This window comes from Amblyomma maculatum, chromosome 3 (assembly GCF_055883805.1).
Source record: "Amblyomma maculatum isolate TAMU_Amacu chromosome 3, ASM5588380v1, whole genome shotgun sequence".
Classification (NCBI taxonomy): domain Eukaryota; kingdom Metazoa; phylum Arthropoda; class Arachnida; order Ixodida; family Ixodidae; genus Amblyomma; species Amblyomma maculatum.
In genome coordinates, this window is record NC_139346.1 from 48,831,489 (window position 1) to 48,845,872 (window position 14,384).

Below are 14,384 nucleotides of genomic sequence, written 5' to 3' on the forward strand. Positions count from 1 at the left end.
GGGAAAGGACCAAGAACATGCATTCCCACTTGTTGGCATGGAGTTTGCGGTGAAGCGATCGGCTGAAGAAATCCAGCTGGTTTCACGGCTGGAGTCTTTCGGCGTTGACAGTCACGGCAGGTTTTAACGTAGGATCGTACTGAAGGTAACAATTTCGGCCAATAGTATTTCTCCCGAATTCTTGCAAACGTACGACTAACTCCCAAGTGGCCGGCGGACAGTCCGTCGTGACAAGCGCTCAAGATGTGAGGCCGTAGATGCGTAGGTACTACGAGTAGAAATGTCTCTCTTGATCTTTCAAAATTGCGCTTGTAGAGAACTTCACTTCGTAAAGCGTATCACTGCAAGCCACGACATAAAACAAGCGGTACTCTACCACCGCGTCCTTCCAGATAATCGATGAGCGGCGCCAGCTCCGGGTCCTTGCGTTGAAGGTCAGCCATATGGGATTGAGTAATGGCCCCAATAAAGGGAAACTCATCGGCGTTTTCTACTGCGGTGGAGTCCAATGGCGTGCGTGACAAGCAATCCGCATCTTGGTGTTTATGTCCCGACTTATAAACAACAGTAACGTCATACTCTTGAAGACGGAGGCTCCAACGAGCTAAGCGTCCAGACGTGTCTTTAAGGCTTGCCAGCCAGCACAAGGAATGATGGTCGCTGACAATACGGAAGGGTCGTCCGTACAAATATGGTCGAAACTTGCTGATGGCCCAGATTACCGCAAGGCACTCCTTCTCCGTTGTCGAATAGTTCGCCTCTGATCGTGAGAGTGTTCGGCTCGCCTAGCCGATAACCCGTTCTACTCCGCCTTGCCACTGAATGAGTACCGCGCCGAGGCCAACGTTGCTGGCATCAGTATGTACGTCTGTTGCGGCGTCTTCATCGAAATGGGCGAGTATTGGGGGTTTGTGCAGGCGGCTTCTAAGCTCCTGGAAGGCTTGCTCTTCATCGTCTCCCCACAGGAAAGGTATGTCATCTCTGGTTAGTGCTGTCAGTGGTTCAGCTATCTTAGAAAAATCTTGGACGAAGCGTCGATAGTACGAACAAAGGCCTAGAAATCGTCGAAGTGCCTTTTTGTCGGTGGGACGTGAAAAATTTGACACTGCGGTAGTCTTCTCGGGATCAGGGAGAACGCCCTGTGCACCGACAACATGGCCGAGGAAGCGTAGTTCTTTGAAAGCAAAGTGGCATTTCTCAGGCTTGATCGTTAGTTGCGCGCCTTTGAGTGCTTGAAGCACGATGCGCAACCTGTCCAAGTGTTGCTCGAAAGTAGGCGACAAAATAACAACATCATCTAAGTACACCAAGCACGGCTGCCACTTGAGACCTGATAAAACCGTGTCCATCTTACGTTGGAACGTGGCCGGTGCAGAGCAAAGACCAAACGGAAGCACCTTAAACTCGTATAGGCCGTCGGGCGTCACAAATGCAGTCTTCTCTCTGTCTCTGATCGACTTCGATTTGCCAGTATCCGCTTTTGAGGTCTAACGAGGAGAGGTACCTGGCATCGCGTAGTCGGCCGAGGGCATCATCAATCCTGGGCAGCGGATAGACGTCCTTTTTGGTCACGTTATTTAACTTTCGGTAATCGACACAGAATCTCAAGGTGCCATCTTTCTTTTTGACAAGGACCACTGGCGACGTCCATGGGCTCGTCGAAGGCTGGATCACGTCGTCCGCAAGCATTTCATCCACTTGCGTTTTAATGGCGTCACGTTGCTTAGGAGAAACCCGGTACGGGCGCTGGCATACCGGTAACGTGGTCTCTTCGGTGATGATGCGGTGCTTGGCGACAGGAGTACGACCGACCTTCGAGCCTGTGGCGAAGCAGTCTGCGAAATCGCTCAGAAGAGCCGAGAGAAGATTCCTTTGATCGGGCCTCAAGTCGGGGCTAATTTTAACGGTTTGCAGAGCATGACAAGGTGCGGCCTTTTTAGGGTTCGTTCCGGCGGTGCATAAATGAGGTAAGGCAGTAACATCGTAAAGGACGGCAACAGCCGTGTCCCTGGCGAGATGCCGCATCTCCTTAGCAAAATTTGTCAGGTGGGCAGTAGCACAACTGTTCTGGAGTTGTACGAGTCCTCGAGCAACGGCTAATTCCTTCTCGAGTAGTAGCGGAAGGTGCCCATCCGCGATGCCCTCGTAATCGTGGAACAAATCATGCTTTACAAGAACCAGCACACTAGAACGTGCCGGAACCCTCACGTCATCGCCGGCTATACGCAAAACGTTCAGACCCGGATCTTCGTTTTCAATGCGCGCCACGGCTCGTTTTGTCGAAAAGGAAACACACGCTTCTTTCCGGTCAATGAGAGCGCCGTTGGTCTGCAGGAAGTCTAGACCAAGGATCAAGTCTTTCGAACACTCAGGAAGCACGATAAACTCTCCGACATACACAAAACCACGGATGCCGACCCGCGCTGTGCACTTGCCTGCCGGTTCAATCAAGTGACTTCCCGCCGTACGAATTTTCTGGCCGGACCAATTTGTCAAAACTTTCTTCAATTCTCGGGCGAGACCACGGCTCATTACTGAATAATCGGCACCAGTGTCGAGTAATGCGGTGACATCCACTCCATCAATCGTTACACACAAATCGGAGGTAGTGTGCCGGATGCTGTCGCTACCTGACACAAGTGAAATCTCGTCGGGTCGGCCTGACGATGACGGAGGATCTTCACATTTCCCGACATCAGCGACCCTGCCTCCGAAGGCCGCTGGTATTAGTTTTCCCGGCCAGGGCTTGGAGAGCGGCGTCGGGAAGAGTGGGGACTTGTCGAACGGTTGCTCGTCGGGGACGTAGACCGACGCTCTTGGTAACCGAATGTGACGGGGTACTGTCGCGCTGCAAGGCCGCTTGCAATCTCAGTAGGCCGTTCTGCATTCCGAGGGTAGAGGCCCTCCGAGGCGAAACCCCGCATGTTGACGCGGCGGTACGGGCACGCCCGGTAAAGGTGACTGGCTTCACCGCAATGATAGCACAGGGGCCGACGATCCCGGGGCTGCCATACATGACTTTTACGGGGTGGCTGGTAGATTGGCGGAGGGGAGTAGCGAGGCTGCATGCGGCTCCATGCGAGGTGCTCCATGCGGGGACCCTCCGGCTCCATTGCTGGAGCTGCGGCGTTGATACTATGGTCTGGCGGGGGAGCCTTACTCAGGACGGATGCGTAGGTGGGCCTCGCGTCAAACGTCTGGTGAGGAACGCGCTGCTGGGGAACAACGTCAGCAGCTTGCTGAGCTGCCATACGCACCTCGTCCCGGACGACTTCAGCCAATGAAGGAAAAGATGCTGTGTTGAAAGGCATCCGGAGCGCTTGCAGTTCCTCCCGCACGACAGAACGGATGAGCTTGCGTAGTGAGTCCATGTCACTGCCGACATGTACAGGGGGTGCGTCGGACCGAATGATGTTCATGTCACGGTTGTACTGACGGGCTCGATGTTGCAGCGTTGTCTCCATGGTCGCTGCCTCGCTGAGAAACTCCGCCACAGTGCGTGGTGGACTGCGCACCAGTCCCGCGAAAAGTTCTTGTTTAACGCCCCGAATCAGGTGACGCAGCTTTTTTATCTTCTGGCATTTGTGGGTCTGCACGGTTGAAAAAGGCGTGTCATGTCCTCAAAGAACATACGCACGCTCTCATTCTGGCGCTGAATGCGCGAGTGCAGCGCAGTTTCTGCTCGCTCCCGGAGGTTGGCGCTAGGAAACGGGGCTTTGAAATCACGACAGAAGGCTGCCCACGATGGGAAAGAAGCCTCATGGTTTTCAAACCATGTCCGTTCAGACTCTTCAAGAGCGAAGTACACGTTGTGGAGCTTACGCTCATCAGTCCACCCGTTGTAACGAGCAACTCGCTCGTAGTTCTGAAGCCAGTCCTCGGCGTCCTCGAACACATCGCCATGAAAAGAGGGGGGTGTTCGCGGCTGATGACACAGAATGTGGGTGGGAAGCCTGCTCTCAGATGTCATTGTAGCAGGTTCTACTGCCGTCTGAGGGTACGTCGTCCTGGTAGCGGCCGGAAGGGGTCCGAATTCAGGGGGCTCTCCACGTAGGCGGCGGCCGAGGCGTTGATGTACGGGGGTAAGCTCCGTATTGACAGGTTGATTATGCAGGACTGGATCGACACCCAGCACCTCCACCAGATTTGTAACGTAACGTTACAGAGAAGGCGCGCTGTCACCGAAGAACACCAACAGGCAGTCAAGGCAGCGCAAAAGCGCAGCACCGTATAGCTTCGTCGTCTTTTCCGAATCGCCCGTTCTAATTTTCATCGTCTATCAATGGCATGTGTCAATATGATGTAGTTTATAAAATGTGTGAACCATTTTTATTTATACGCAATTTAAAATGTAATCAAGAAAGAAAAACTTTTTGTGTTTAACCACTGCCTTGTATTGTGTGCCACTGAAAAAAGCGGCTCAATAGCGAAACAAAATGGATAAGAACGGCTCCGACCGCATTATTCGGAGGTGCATGAAATAAGTCAGCTGCGCTTAGGTTCTGGATACACTGAAGAGTATCTCCAGCAAAAAGGGTTTTATCCACTACTTTATTACGTCTTTATGTACTGCGTGCTTAAAAAAATATTACAACCCTGCGCTCCACTATAGACGACGCAGTTGAATAGTTTAGTAGCCAAAGGTAAATAAGAAACCATTTTTATTGAAACTGAAACTGAAATACAGCTGAAGCACGCACCTAAAATTATGAAGGACAAAATTAGCGGTCTAACCAGCAGCTCGGGAAGTTGGCGGCAGTGTAGTAGCTCGGCCGTAGTGACCCGTGGGAGTGTCCGGAATTTACGTAATATGTTTCTCTATGGCCAACTATTGCTCCAAATTCGGTTCAGCGGTGGTGAACCTCTATAAATGTAATATTATCAGGAGAGAGAAAAGAAAAACAGGAAAAGATAACGAAAATTAAATGGTAAGCGCCTTTAGAGAAAGTGAGGTTGAGTTGATCTGTCAGCGAATTTTCATTAAGGTGATGGGGGAGAAAATCATATGTCAACTTCTTCGTCTGGAACAGGCTTTGAAAGAATGTTCATCTTATTGTTAGTAGTAATCTGCCCAAGACCATCTTGGCATGGGACAACATGAATTCACAAATTGAGTGGCGACAGGCTCCTAATAGTTAGAGATCAATGAAAACCGGTTTCAAGTTGTGGTGGTTATAACTGAAATACCGGTGTTCTACTCTAGACGATTGTGGAGATTGACACCTCATAGCCAAAACACCCTTAAAACTTCTAGCGCAGTAGAATGCAAAGTTGTGCAAGTGGTGAGAACAGCCACATTAGGCACAATTATAAGGGAAAATGTAAATATGATACTTGAAGAAAGAGTCGCATCGATGTTAGGTAATCATAACTATCCTGCTTGGAATTGAAAGAAAAAAAATTGATTTCATGGGATGGTTGTTAGGTTTATTGAATGCGAAAATTGATGCTGAAATATTGACAAACTTTACGCCTACGAATGATGACTGCAATTCCGACACGAAGAATACGGCAAGATGCCACATTATTTTCTTTAAAAAAAATAACCATGTCCGCATTAGAGAAAACTGTTACGCGCCTTTCTGCATGGCGGCTTTAACACTGCCATTTATAGAGGGCTCTCGCCTGCCATTCGAGAAAATCAGCATTGGTTTAAAAAAAGAAACCCTGTATTCATAGACCTAGAGCAGTTGTTCCTGTACGCACAGCTATACAAAGGAAAGATAAATCATTTGTGCTGAAAATAATCTTTCCGAAAGATCGAAAATGTAACCAGATAGCACACTACACTAGAACATGCTACCACATTAGATGACTTGGTTAAAAACGGACATTATTTCAATGTCGGAGATTGCTTTAAAATTTGGTAGATTATAACAGTAAACCACTAAGTATGTGTCGGGAAACAGAAGCAATACTGAAAGCGCAAGCACGCTCTCCAAGGTATGCATCGAACCTAAAAAGTTTGCAACACGATAAAATTTCAATATTATGATGTGAAGCGCCATCACACCAACATGTGGGGAATTGGGTACAAATCAGCAAGAGATTTAGGAATACGTCTCTAATTATCACTGTTGCGTTCTAGGTGCGACGCGAGTGCATGCCGGTAAGGGCTGATGCTATTCGAAATTGTAGCCCCGACGATAGCAACTAATGCTCTTATGTGCTTGTCCTAAAAGCTACACTATAGAGGTATCCGCCGATAATACGGAAAGGCGAAAATACTAGTGAACATTTATTCGCCAGTTACAGTATCGCATGCTGTCCGTATTTGCAATTGTAGCTTGAATGTATCGGGCAGCACTTGATGTTCTTATTCAGGAGCTTGATGAATTACATGTATGTGCATTTCAGACGTTAACGAATTGGGCGAAACAATTGCTTCTGGCCACTGGAAAGCTAAAAGGATTTATATACCTTCTGCGTGTACTGCAGGTGAGTTGAACTATGGCACCACTTGTAGAGCACCAACTTTAGAAATCAGAATAGGAGGTTTCATTGCTGTGCTGCTGCCTTGCATGGTTTTGAAACATCGCTATTTTGCCGTGTACTCTATTCTCATCGAATTATTTTCCACTTTTCAACGTACCTCCGCGTAGTGGTATTCAGAAAGGTCTGACAGTATGTTGGGGATTATTTCTAGACCGCAGTTGATGATAAAAGACGAAGTTTCTTTATTCGCAGTTGAATCTCTATCCACAACAGGACGAGAATTCTTTTGCGGAATGTTTGGAAGGAGCACCTCTGTAACAACCAACATTAGAGAGTAGACGAATGTTCTATTTCTACAAGGAAAGAGCGTCAATGTGAAACTACCTTAAAGCGGTCATGCCAAGGTGATCCAAGATATTGCAGTTTTGCAGTGTGGCACATATAACTGGACCTCATTTTTTATTTCCGAAATTTGAGAGCCCTATACGTATTCTTTATTACAAATGAAGTGAGTAAAGGTGAGACAGCGAAGCTCTTCACACCGACAACGAACGCCACGTTGAGACTATTGGTGACGTCAGAGAGTGACTACGCGTCGTCTGCTGTGCCAGCGCCGATAACCTGCCGATACACTACTGTGTTCGCGCTTGCTCAAAGACCAGCATGACTCCCATTTGGTGTACTAAGCCTGTTTCTGAAAACAGAGCACTGGCTGTAGTGAAGCGCTATTATGAACTGTCAAGAGTATTCTGACACTCGAATCAAGGCTCTCAGCGATATTCCAACTGCCATCCGGCCGGTCTGATATATATATATACATATATATATATATATATATATATATATATATATATATATATATATATATATATATATATATATATATATATATATATATATATATATATATATATATATAAGCTTTTCCCCGTCGCTCTGCTCGGGGAAAAGCTTGGAGAGTTGTTGTTTTAGGCTCCAAAGCCAAGCTTTACGGCAGATCTCACAGATAATCGAACCAGCACACTCCTCGGTCGCGGTTATTGTCGTGGGACGTGATGTCCGCACAGATGCCAGCAGCAAATGTGCATAACATGGCTGTCAATAAACGTGTTTCAATCAATCGTAAAGAAGAGATTAAGTGTCCCCAAAAATGTAGCACCTCACACTGATAGGGTGTGATAGGGGAATAAGGGAGCAGAGAAAGAGAGCTTTCGCTGTTGCTATCGCAATTTAACTAGTGTTAACCAGAATGAAACCACAACTAATTTTTTCACTTCTCATCCGCCCCCCTATAACCCGACGAAACCAATTCATGTGTATATGCACGTCAGGAGTATAGTACTATGTGCCTCTGACTCAACGCAAGCCTCGATTCCGTGAATTGGGATCCCATGCCACAGCTGAATTCAACTTTGCTCTTACTGCAGAGAACGTATGAACATTATTTGGCTGGTGGCGAGTTTCTAACTACGTTTATGGTCGACTTGTTTGTGCAGTCACTTGTTATGTTTTGTCTTGGCTAATCCCACTTACAGCATCGTCGGGCCCTCTCTCTTGCTTAACTATAGGTCTCCAAGAGCTAGTGATTCACATGTTATTTGTAGCTTCGTCCATAAACATACTGAAGCAGGCGCTCTTTCCCACTCGCTGCTACGTCCGCTTCATCATTTGATCAAGTGTGAGCATACGGGCTTCGGGACTTCAAGTAGACTGCCACCCTCTTCAACTTCCGTTCCTCTGCCTCTACCGATCATTCATTTTGAGCACTCTTCCGCAAAGCCCGTCATTTTGACAATTGGGACGACTAGCTCTATTATGCAACTACCTGTTTAAGAGCTTGCCAATGGCTCATTTTCTTAATGGCCCACATTGTGCTCCCTAGGAGAATTAAAAATCGTCACGCACTAGCATCTTTGGTTTTAATGGCATCGATCATACCACTTTGGTTTCCATTTTCATCTTCCTATCTGTGCATCTTTCTCATCTTGCCAACACAAAAGAACCCCTCCTGGCATGGTCATGATTCGTTGCAACAGTCACCCTGTACTGTCCGTCTACTTTTCTGGGTGGGTAAGGGCCTCAATGGAACTCTTGCTACCACTGCTGTTAGCAAACGCTGGGTAAACACCGCCTAAGATGAGGTCGATTAGTACTTTGCAACAGCCCCGCCACCCTCTGCGTCTGCTTCCCGTTCTTACGAAGAACGTGATAATTTGCCATGAAAACTGCTCAGTGTACTCTGTGAGAGTTTTCCTCTCTTAAACTCTTGACCCAATGTACAAGGAATAATGTACCCACCTTATAGCTCTGTCTCCCCAGTGCATAGGCTGCCACAGCCTTTTTACCAACCCCTCAGATATATATATTGGCCGTCTGTACTAACGCCACCACATAAAACTGGAATTATTACCTTCCGGTCGTAATTTTTGTGTATAACAGAAACATCACCACGCAGCAGCAAGGCTTCATCACATATCCCCGACTCTCATGTCTGGCTATAGTGGCTCCCAAAACACCAGCCATTAAATAAAGCGGCTTGCCAGGTTTCACAGTCCCTATCAAGTTCTTCGGCAAACATACCATATGCGTCATGCCATGCGCGTCACGCCTTTTTCGGGAATTCGACCCCGCATGTTTGAAGCCATACTATGGCCCCTTGGTATTTCCGGCCTCATAAACATTCAGTATGCTCTTGTCTCCACCCCAGTGAAGAGACGGCAAATGCAGTGTGTACATTCACCGCTTACAGCATCCATTGCGCTAACCACAAATGAGTTTGTATATCTAAAGGGAGACCTGCCGACCACTGAGTGGCAACAATGAACGCAATATTAGAAACTAAAATACTTGAATGAGGAAATTGAATTGTGTTACTGACAGCCTAAAGAGCAAACCAAAATAATAGCTGTGCAAATAACCTTGAATGCAAATATCAATTTGTTTGGGGATTGATATAATTGTGGGTGCCATTGGAGCTGGAAAAGCTTAAAGATTCCTATCGTCTTTGACCAGGTTTTGAGGGATGATAGAGACTACAGAAGGGAATGATGTACTATCACACCTATGTAAAATAATTCCTGTTGGAACAGTATAGTAGAAATAAAAATGAACTGCGGCAACACCCTTTGCTCATCATTCGTTTGTATTATAAAATGAATGGCTTATCACAATGCTGCCAGAGTTATTTTCAAAACGTGCTAAGGCGTGAGGAATCGACGGGCTTCCCTATACAGCAGGCGTTTGTTTCTTGCTGTTTCTTCTTCTGCCTTCGCTCGTACAGAGTAGTGTTGGTGACCTCCGCTGCGTCCCTGGCTCAGCGACACATTGCAGTGTGGAGATGAGGATTCTCGACTGTACACATTTATTTTCACTTTTTACATCAACGCATTTACAATAATGTCGTCGGATACGACATCAAAACATAGAGGGCTAACTGCAACTGGGTGAACGATCGGAGGTTAGAGGCTAGCAGAATCAGGCCTTGGCCTTCTGCTACACTTTAGGCCGGAGTTCCTTGAGACCTCCGTCAGCCTAGCCTTCCTCCTCAAACAACCCGTCTGCCCTCGACTCTCGTCTGAGCCCAACTCTCTTCTCGCTTCCTTAGCGTTCCCGAAATTCGAGTCTAGTTCGCTGACCAATCAACGACTAGTCACCATGTGGCCAATAACATTCAGTGTTTCAAAATGGGCTGGCCAATCACTGTGCCACATATGCCCCTCTCCTACGCATGTTAAGTAAAACAAACACAAAGCACGCACTAAGCGGCTTTGTGTGAGTAAATCGCAAACATCTGTGATTTACTCCCTCTCCCTAATCCTCCCACGCAAGAGGCGCCTAGCAGTCGCAAAGACAAATTGCGTCGACTGTTACGCTTCCGAAAACACACACATAAAAACACACACGCGCAAACCTCAGGCCCAAACATTTCGATCGCTGCCCTTGAACAGTTGCGCGTGGGCGGCGGATTCAAAGGGATGTTTAGGCGTCTTCCCGGGAAGACATGTCAACAGCGGCTCCCTCTGCAGCGCGTTCTCCCCAGGCCTGTGTTAGGCCGCATTTCGGGATTTATGGCCTCCGCGCCCTCTCCACTCAAACCGAGAGAGGTAGCAGTTAGTGCCGAACCAACAACCACTGCGCTTACGCTGTGCCTTCTAACTGCACTGTTTTGCCTCCCTCGGGGCACGGGACGGGCAGATCCGGCAGCGTCGCCCGCTGCCATGTGTTCTGGCATCACTTCCGAAAAGCGGCCGTATGCGCGACCGTCATAAATCAGCCAGCGTTAAGCTGCACCTTGACCTTGGCCGCCACTTCAGAATCTCCTTCTGGGCGAAGCCCGCAAACCTAACTACCAGGATGTGTTATTGCTTTAAGAAATCTAAGAAAATCGTTGAAAGAGAAATAATCAACCATGCTAAAATCACACAGCAAACCCACCCTCACAGTGCTGAAAGGTGCGCAGGAGTAGCTGGTGCAGCAGGCCAATGGATCGAATCAAACCATTGCTGTGAAAGTGAAAACCCCGTATGATTACGGAGACGAACGTATACGTCCCATGACGGTAAGATGCCGTAGAAATCAAAAACGTGGGTTTCTTCTTATGAAAAGAGAACCGCGCATTTCTGACACACGAACAAAGAGAGAGATTACAACACAGCGCTGTATCGCGTTGTTGTAGTCTCTATATCTTTGTTCGTGTGTCAGGAGTGGGCTGCTTTGTTTTCCTAAAATGAACTACCCACTACCCCGTTCTTCCCACCTTGCAAGCCTTCTTCAGCAATCGGTTGATCACATTTGTGAAGGTGTGCCGCGTAGAAACCCATTCAAGGTACCGTTCGGAAACATTACTGCATTACTCAATCACTCAGGTGCACGAGTCCAGCGAACACAAGGTTTCTTCTCTGGTGCGCCGCCACATTTCCCCCTTTTCTGCGGGGACATCTTGTTACATGTGCAGGAATACAGCTGGAAAGCGAGTTCGTTTAGACTGCTACATAAGTAAAGTTTGCCGAGGATTCTAGGAACGTAAATGCGATGGCAGTGTGTTGAAAGATGAAATCTTCATCTTCAACGAGCAATCCGAAAAATGAAGATTTCGGGGAGCAGGTGACTATCTTAGCTTTAACATGTGTTGATAGTGATGGTGAACAGGAACCTATGCAAGAAATTTTGCTAATGATGAATTCCCTGTGGGACTTTGTTTTTGGTTATCAATTCTTCTCCGCTTGGCTATATGACACTTTTTCTCCTTGTAGAGAGATGTGAATGAAATAACCGTTAAACAATGAAAGTTGGCTCACATAAACGTTTTCCTGCAAGGAAGTAGAATAATATAGTAGATCGTCAAGCTAATTGGTGAGACATGATAAAACACAGAGCGTCACATCACACAGGAAAGGTGCACAGACACAGACACACACATAAACAACGACGAAGCTGAAATGACAAAAAATTATTTGTACACCAACACCTTCTTCCTTCATAACTGTTAAGTAACGAACGACCAGGCTTCCAAAATCTCTCTCGCCAACTGGTCCTTATTGCTCCTCAAAACCGCTATTTTATTAAGGTCTCCTGGTAAAATTTCTTACCTACATAAGGCACAGTGCTTGCAGTGCAACCCAAGGGTAGTTCCGGACTTATCCAAAATTGTAGAGCGATCCTGTTATCCTGTCGTTGATGCATCTCCTGGTGTGGCTGATGTATTTCCTCCCACAGGACAAGGGAATCTGTTAAACTATCTGTTGGATGCATTCGGACTATCTTGTTCGGTGCGCTGTTTTACATCTTCAGTTACTGTAGTTCCCATTCGCTCGCACACACAAACTTTTAGCTTTGTTCGGAGCAGTAGGAATAATACGAACGGCCTACTTTATACTAATATTATTCAAGCAATGATGATGGTGATGATGACCTTAGACAAAATGGCACATACCCACGGCGGAGGAGTGGCCAGGGCACCAGACATCTCTTCTTCATCTTCATCAGATGTCCATTCCATATCTTTTTGTCGCTTATTGTGCGTCAACCAGCTTTCAGCTAAGTTTCACATCAATTCAACAGGCGCAATTGCTTCTAGAAGCCTCTTACAGTGGTTTAAGAAGCCGTGCCTCATACAGGGATGCTGTTATTTCGTAACAGCAGAAAGTAATGCCGCCTTTGCTATGCCAATTTTCGCTGTATTTGAATGATTTATGTATATGGCAGGAATTGTTTCATAGCTCTGGGCTCATAGCTCCAACACAAATGCCCAGTTTATTAATTCGATGCGCAAATCAAGGAACCGTAGAACACCACCTTCTGGAAGTTCCCAAGTGAACTGGAGGTCAGGAATAATTTGTAAATCTCCCAGAGTAGTCTAGATATTCTTTTGTTTCACTTTTATTTTAAATTTCAAAGCGTACTTTATTTCTCTCAGAGGGAAAAAGGCCCCGGGCAAGAAGCTACTTACAAAGTAGCTTGACTGGGCCGGGAGCCTTCTTCAGAGCAACATATAGCATGCAGCATACAGCATTCATAGGTGTTGACGGAACATAAATAATTAAGAGACTTCATGATCAATAAATACAAAATACAAACATCTGAACAATTTTCGCCAACACAAAGAATTTGAAAGTGGGAACAGTGGAACAAGTAATAAAAAAAGAAAAAACAGATACAGACAGGCAAATATCAAATATAAATATCCAGAACACACTACCACTCAGCTCACGCAGAATCCATGAGGACGAAAGGAAACTACGCTTGTAAGCATATCTTATTTCTTAGATAACACAGACAGCAAATGGAGGCACGGCAGAAAAACAAAGCAATAGACACTAAAGAAAAAAAAACTATTATTATTCATGATATATTTCGGGAAATTCCTCAACAATATGTTCTTCTTGAGACCGGTATTTTCATGCCACCATTCATCTGCATTCAATGTAGCCGGTATTAAGAACTTATTCATTTGTTTCCCATAATTAGTACGTAGCTGAGGAACTGTCAATTTGAGTTTTTGGTGTGTATCTCTAGGTTGGTCTGTTTGTTTTAAGGATGCTAATTTGCGAAGGAAGTTACTCCGGTGCGAAGCCTTAGATTTCATTAGAAGCAAAACGTTATATTGCAGTGTTTTGTTCACTGGTGGAATATTATGTTGAACAAATAACGGTGGTGTATGTGATAGGTAATCTGCAGATGAAATAATACTAATCGTTTTTTTTTTGCATACAAAAAAGTTGGTTTATATGTGTACGGGCAGCGGTTCCCCCGACGAAATGGCAATAGCTGATTTGTGAGTGAAATAATGCATGGTAAATCATTTTCTTCATTTCCTTTGGCAACATATCACGACATCGACACAGCACACCAACAGTTTTTGCTGAATTACGAGTGGTGTGTTGAATATGGTTGGCCACTTAAGATGTTCGGCAAAAATTACCCCTAGAAGTTTATGCTTCTTAACGACTTCAACGTTATCGACTCCGAGGATTAGCGACAGAGGTGTGTGTTATGCGGTTTACAGGACGAAGCATTATTGCTTTGGATTTTTTGGTGTTCACGTGTAAGGAGTTAAGATTAGACCAATGTAGCAATTTTTCAAAAATTGCATTTCTAGTAGCTAGTAATTCATGTGAAGATCTGCTGGAAAAAACCAGGCTAGCGTCATCGGCGTAAACTATAAATTTCGCCACGTCTGTAATTTTCGCAAGGTCATTATTATATAAATTAAACAGAAAAGGGCCTAATATACTACCCTGCGGAACGCCACATTTTATATGCTGAAAGGAGGAGCACACGCCATTAATGCTAACACATTGTTCGCGTTTGTTGAGATATGATGCATTTTGCTGCAAAGCATTTCCTCTTACTCCATATATACGCAGCTTATCTTCTAGAATATTGTGATTAATGCAGTCAAAAGCTTTACTAAAATCAATAAATATACGTAAAGTTAGTAGCTTGTCTTC

General features: G+C 45.9%; 1 protein-coding gene across 2 annotated transcripts in view; it reads left to right on the forward strand.

Moving 5' to 3' along the window:
- Nucleotides 1-14,384, forward strand: part of LOC146194714 (uncharacterized) — a 361,541-nt gene that overhangs the window by 118,134 nt on the left and 229,023 nt on the right. For both annotated transcript variants that reach the window (XM_084597512.1, XM_084597513.1), the window contains exon 9: nt 6,358-6,438. In XM_084597512.1, coding sequence (XP_084453638.1) covers nt 6,358-6,438 — 81 coding nt within the window. The remainder of the gene's footprint in view (nt 1-6,357; nt 6,439-14,384) is intronic.